The sequence below is a fragment of the Merops nubicus genome, unplaced genomic scaffold (genome assembly GCF_000691845.1).
Source record: "Merops nubicus isolate BGI_N331 unplaced genomic scaffold, ASM69184v1 scaffold20732, whole genome shotgun sequence".
Taxonomy (NCBI): domain Eukaryota; kingdom Metazoa; phylum Chordata; class Aves; order Coraciiformes; family Meropidae; genus Merops; species Merops nubicus.
Genome location: NW_008591819.1, coordinates 1 through 6,631, shown reverse-complemented (window position 1 = coordinate 6,631; position 6,631 = coordinate 1). Strand labels below are relative to the sequence as shown.

The window sequence follows — 6,631 nt, the reverse complement described above, 5'->3', positions numbered from 1 at the left end:
AGTACTCAAAGAATTTGTTCAGCAGGTTCTGGCTGCCAGGCTCTAGCTGTAGGCCCATAGCTTGTGGGGGGGGCTGTGACTGTAGCCTGCTAGCACAAGCAGATCCTCACGTTTTGAGTCATGAGACTAGAATTTGTTTAAGAATTGTAAGAGCACTTTTAAACAAACCCCTGATGCTGAACTGCATAGAGGAAGGTGGTGGAGGCCCCTGTGACTGACAGCTGGGGCTGCCAGGAGACCCCCAAACTAGGGACAGAAGGCAAGCAGTAAGGGTTTGTCCAGGGCATCACCAGCCCCTGCTGGGTTCGTGTGCCCATTCCATCCTGTTCCACATTTCTCACCCCTTCAGTGCCCCAGCCCTGCCCTGGCTCCCCTGCATCATGTGGGGCACGGCCTGTGTGGCTGGCAGCCAGCTCCACCACTGCACTGACTTGACTGAAATTGTGCATGGAAACAGCAGTTTCACCCTAACTTGGTAACAATGGATAAATGAAACTCAAGATTTTATCTTCAAAATATCCTCTCTCTAGGGTATATTTGTTTTCAGCCATCATCAGTTCATCACTGGAACAAGAGGTGAATGCTCTAAAATGTTGTGAAATACTTGGCATTTAGTTTTTGCAGTTTTGCAAGAATTCAAACTTAACAATTTCCTTTGGAAAAAAAGCTTTTCATTAATCCCAGCTGTCTCAGCATGACTGTACTAGAAAGTCTGGAATTTCCTTTTTGTCCAGTTTGCAAGAATATCCAGGCACAAATCAAACTGTCCATTTCGCTAAAAACCAAATTCTAACATAAAATAATGGCAACTGAAGAAAACCACAATACACAAACAAGTTTTACTCATAAAAAAATTCCTTCACAAACAAGACATTTTAACAGGGATAATGCAAAGGTGCAATATTTTACTGTAATCATGCACTGGTCAGCATACATGTTAGCTAAACCCTGAGGTACAATTTTTCAGGTGTTTGTGTCCAGTTTTTTTTTTTCCCCCCCCCAAGTCTTCTGTTTTGAGTCAACTCCCAGAACAGGGATTATCTTAAACTGTCAGACTTGCCAAGGTGCCAGTACTGTGTGGGTCTGAGGTGCTGCCATTTAGGGGGGGATGGCAGTGGAGGACAGTGCCACCACCCGGTGACCTGTTCTTGCTGTGGGGCAGGAAAGAAGGCAGGCAGGGCAGAAGCTTCAGCTCTTACAGGGCAAAAGGGTTTGCTTTAAAACAAACAGGTTTTCAGAGCCTACAGAGATTAACAGTGGGGTAAAATTCTGCCAGGAATTCAGTGTTATATTCTACTGGTTCTAGGCAAAGTTGACAATTATCAACACTCTTTATCTGCCTCCCAAAATTACAGAAGCTTGGAACCCACAAGTGTTTCTTGACATGTTCAGGCAAACCCTGTAAATAACTGCAAGGTCATGGCATTTGTATCATTCTCTGCAGCTGTAGAGGAAGATGTCACATCACCAATATTTATATTTCATTTTTAAATGTTGTTTGTAATTATCACTACAGCAAGCTACCTCTGGATGGCAGTTATACAGCTCTAGCCAAACCCAGACATCTAAATGGAGTTACTGACAGTACAAAGTCATATTTATCCTTTCAGTCAAACTGTTCCAGTTCTGCAGCTCTCGACAGTAGGATATGAAAACTGTTATTAAGCTTCTATTCAGACAAAACCCACGAACAGATCCATATTAAAGACTTTCTATGATAAAGAAAGTATTCCAGTATTACATAAAACCATGCCCTAAGAAAAAAGTCTTTCTTTTGGTATAGTTCCTTTTTTAAAACCATTTATTATTAAAAATTTCCACCAGTGCACCTGCTGCCCTCAGGACTGGAAGGCAGCATGTCACAACACAAGTCTGTACAATTATTTACACGTGTTCACATCTCAGACTGCTCCATTTACAGTGCTGGATCCGTTAACTGGAGGCTCAACAATCAGTCTTGGCTCTATCAGCGCATCCCAACTTTCTGTTATCTGGAAACAAAACAGACAATGCTGAGCATGTATGAGCTGTACCAGCAGGTGCAATTTCCCCTAAGTTATGCTTTGTCTACACCTGAACTTATGAACTGATGAACAAAGACTACAGATCCTTCCTTCATCAACCTTTCTGAGGAACCTCAACCCGCCTGACATCCTGGGTAAGGAAAGATGAAGGCAAGAAAAGCAGTGGGTGAAATGAAGGACCCTGTAAGAACCACTACTCTATCCAGACATGGTATTACTTTGTTAGCCAAACCAAAAAGTTAGTCTGATGACTGGTTTTGAATCTAGTTCAATGAATAGCATGCAAGAAGTGATTCTTATCTTGTCATCATGCACATTCTTGATAGAGAGGAAGAATTATTTCTGCTTCCATTTATTTCCATCAGATGCATTACTCTAAAGGGAACCTTGCTGAGGTGAACACAGTCATGAAGTAGGGGATGTATCAGCTCTGCAAAACTTGGAGCAGGGTTCAAAACAGGCCTCCCACACACCTTTGTATCCTGGGGAACAGCGTACTCTATCAGTTCTGCTCCATCTGCAGACTGGTAAACCAGATCGAATTTCCCTGGCTCTTTAGCAACTGAAAAACAAACAAAACAACTCCATTAACCATAAGCAAAAAGGTTTAAATATTTACCACATTTAGAAAGCTAGTCAAAACCAAGGGGCTGTTAGCTTGGGTGTTTGGGTTCCTAATTGTAACAAAAAAATCTGAGGTAGAACTGAATGCTACGGACCAAAATTAAGGTAATTATCTAACTACGTGCATGAAGTTTATCAACAATATGCTGCCTAAATTTGAGAGTAATGCTCATGATGATCAGTTTCAGAGCCATTCATAGCTTCAGGTCTCTGACCTGCACTTTGCCATTGCAGGGACTCAGTGCCACACCCACTGAAGACAGCAGGTTCACCAACGTCACAAAGAGCAGCACTGTGAGCTAGAATTCTCCCCACATTTCCATACAGTAATTTTCATTTTTTCAGGAAATGAAACCACAAAAGAGATGAGTTACTGCCTGCTTGTCCTGACTAGACAAATTTCATTTTGTAAATACCTGTCAGCATCTGCAATACAACTAGCGAGTGTCAGAAGTGCTCAATTTAAACAGACCTCTTGGAGAGGCTGTGAGCAGGGGAGATGTGTGTTGAGAAGGAACCCAAGGAAACTGGAAGTACTCTGGAAACATGAAATGTGCCTTGGACTAGGTGTTTGCCAGGTGATGCACGTGACACCAAGCATCTGGTGTCCCAGGGTACGTACACTGTGCTGCTGGTGATGACAGGATCTCAAGCTCGATCTGCTTTTTGTCAGCATTCCAGCTGATTATTTTCCCCTCCTTCATAAAGCAATGAGAAAAGAATCAGGTAAGAGACACTTCAGCATTGGATAACTATTCCATATGGACAACCACTTGTTGTATATATAACATAATAACAGTGCTTGATCACAGTTAGAGGATAAAATCTGCAAAGTATTAAAGCTCAGCAACCTGCATCAAGAAACTTCAGCTACTGTCACCATCCTTGTAGTTTAAATCAGTTCTTATTCAGAATCCAAGTTATCTGAAGTAGCTACAAAATTTCACTTGCATCAGTTTCAAAGATTTGCCTTGACTTCAAACAGCAGCAGATTCAAGTACAGCTACACTTTTCTACTTGAAGTTCTGCATTTTTTGTCCTCTCCAAAATACGAATATCGTTACTAATGCTTGCAGAGTTTTTAAATAACCACTACACCTTTCAAATTCTTGATTAGTTTTGGGTTCTAGCGTTTTAATTTTTACTGCTGCAACTGGGCAAGGAAAAAAAATACTGCACAACCTCAAAATATTTAACCCCTACCTCACCTATAACAGTTTTGTGAGTGAATGAATTGAGGGAAGAAAACAGTACCTTATAGTCTGAAACTTCTGGACTGTAATTTTCAGTTAGTTCCAAGCGCTGTTGAAAGAAACACATGCAACAAATGACAACTTTTCCTGATCCTTGATGATGCCATCTATACCCAGACATGTTTTTTTCAGCTAGAGGACTGCACAAGTAACCAAGTGTCCCACCCTAGGATCCTGATGCCAATCACAGTGCCAGGTAGTCTTCCAGGCCTCACTTCTCCAAAGGATTTACATTCAGGTCAGGCTGTGATTGGCCAGGGGGACGGATCCCAGTCTCCTCAACTGCAATGACTGTGTTTTCATTTACTTTATTTTGCAGTGAAATGTCATTATTTGTATGGCAAGATTTGCAGTAATATTGTAGAAACGCTATGGAGAGAAATAACAACATGTAGATTTTTTCTTTTTATAGCATCTAATTTTAATACTGACTTCCCCTTGCATGTTGGGAAGGGAGGGGTAACATGCTTCTTTCTGGCATTCTTATTGAAGCATGAACCTTGATAACATGCACCCAGCAGAGAGAGAGACTTTGTGAAAATGTAACCAGAAAATGCTATGATTTGTGAACTGACTTGTGTGCTAGCTCAGAGAAGTACTGTACAAATGCTCCAAACCTTAGCAAAAATCAAAGTCAAGACTTTGTAACAAACGAATTTTTTAGAGCCAACAAGAGGAACTGTAACAGTTCCTGTGGTATGGACAACTATTAGATTAAACAGATGGCAAGAGAGGAGTGAACACTTGCAGAGACACCTACAAAAATTAGACACAAGACGTGTGCTGAACCATTTCCTTAAAACAAAATTTTTAAAAGAACAAATCCATAGGATGAAGACTGCTTCCTAACTCTTACACTTCTAGGATAACGGTCCCTGAGCAATGTCAGATCATGTTCTTCAGCCTAAGTTTCTCGTTTTCAGGACAATGGTATCACTAGTGTGGCCTGCAAAACTTACAGTGGTCCATATGAAACACTTTTAGCCCACTAACATTCAGTACTTTTCGAGTTCTTTACCTTAAAGGCAATTCTTTCTCCCACTTGTGGTGGAGCAGCTAGAAGAGGTAACACACTATAGTCTCTCTTGGGGACCTCCACGGGATTCTGTGAAACAAGCAGTAAAGGCACTGATTTAATTTGTGTAAATAAAGCCAGAAGACAATGCTCATGCTGGGTGGACTGTGGGGAGTTCTGAGAAGGGCAGGGTGTGTATCTGAGGGCTTTCTTTTGATACACAATCACTGAGATATCATTTCATAAATGCTTCCTCAGGTTGCTGAATGGAGACACAATATCAGAACATCAACCTTTTCCCTACTAATCTATTTCTGCTTTTACAAATTACTGTCATCCTGTACGATTTCTTTACAAAGCTGCAAGAGAAAGGTGACCTAGGACTGTGTGAGCCACTCACCTGGACAAGAACCGAAGAGTTGGTTGCAGCTTCATTTAACTGCCTCTGTTTCTGGCCTTCGCTGCTGTAGTTATAGAAGAAGCCAGGGTTTGCTCCTCTCCCACGGCCTTGGCCCCTCATCATCCCACGAAACCCACGGCCCCGAGGTCCTCTCCAGAAGTTATTCTCTCCTGTTCCACACCCCCTGCCACGACCTGAGCTGGCAAGTGGCCCTTGACTAGTTGGCAACTGTTTCATACAGTTTCTTGCTATGGAATTACTCAGTCCAGCACTTGCCGTGGGTTTTTTAATAACAAGAGTTTCTGAATCCGAACTGTCAGACTCTGAAGAGGAGGTCTTTGCTTTGGGAACCCTGGGGGTGCTGGTTTTGAGAGCTGCCACACTGCCAGGCAGTGACTTTCTCTTTGCAGTACTGTCTGGAGCAGCTGCCACCTTCTCATCCTCTGTACTCGAGTCAGAATCCGAACTAGAGGACTGGGACTTTTTAGCATTTTTATTAATCGCAGTCTTAGTGGAATTTTCAGCATTGGATTTAACAGCCACTTTGCTAGAAACAACAGTTTTCACATCAGAATTTGCAGCAGCTTGGGATTTGTCTTTGGGATGTGTTGCCACTACAGGTTTATGGGAAGACTTATTTTGCTTTACATCTGATTCGCTGCTGTCACTGTCAGATGACGTACTGGAGGAATCAGAAGATCCCGCCCTCTTTTTTCTGGGCTGTGTTTTGGGGGTTTTGGTGTTCTTTTTATCAGGATTTAGAGAAAAGCTCTTATTTGTCTGTTCTACAGCCTTTGTCTGCTTTTTCTTCTTCTTTTTTGTTGAAAATTGTTTCTCCCTCTCTGTTTTTTTAAGCTTTTTAGACTGGTCAGTAGAGCTCTCTTCCTTACCTTCTGTATGTCTATTTCTTCCACTAACTTCTTCCTTTCTTTTTCTTTTCTTGTGCTTTTTTTGAGAGTCCCAAATATCTACAGAAGTCTCTTCCCCACAAAAGGAATACTCAGGATTATGTTTATTCTTTTTCTTTTCTCTTTTAGGCCTGTCTCCTTCATTTCTAAAGAATTCTTCCTCTTCTTGACTTTGTCTACGTCTTTTTCTGTCTTCTTTTGGTGTGTAAGAGAAGCCATCATCTATCTCTTCATAATCATCTGCAACTATCTCTTCCAATTTTACTCTGCAAAAAACAACAACAGAAGGCACCGTTCAGCATCGCCAACACCTTCTTCCTGTGTTAGCAGCCCCGGTCAGCCAGTCCTCCGGGCGTGAGGACGCTCCGCGTGTCGGCGGCGCCGGGGCTGCCCCCGGAGCGGGGCCG

At 42.2% G+C, this 6,631-nt stretch overlaps 1 protein-coding gene across 1 annotated transcript; it reads right to left on the bottom strand.

The window, feature by feature from the left end:
• Window positions 1-1,901: 1,901 nt before the first annotated feature.
• COIL (coilin) lies at window positions 1,902-6,490 on the bottom strand (the record flags this gene model as incomplete). Its single annotated transcript, XM_008950412.1, has 6 exons — window positions 1,902-1,991; window positions 2,498-2,586; window positions 3,271-3,346; window positions 3,903-3,950; window positions 4,920-5,006; window positions 5,317-6,490. Coding segments are annotated over 6 exons (1,564 nt in total), but the record flags the coding sequence as incomplete, so codon positions are not given.
• Window positions 6,491-6,631: the final 141 nt, after the last annotated feature.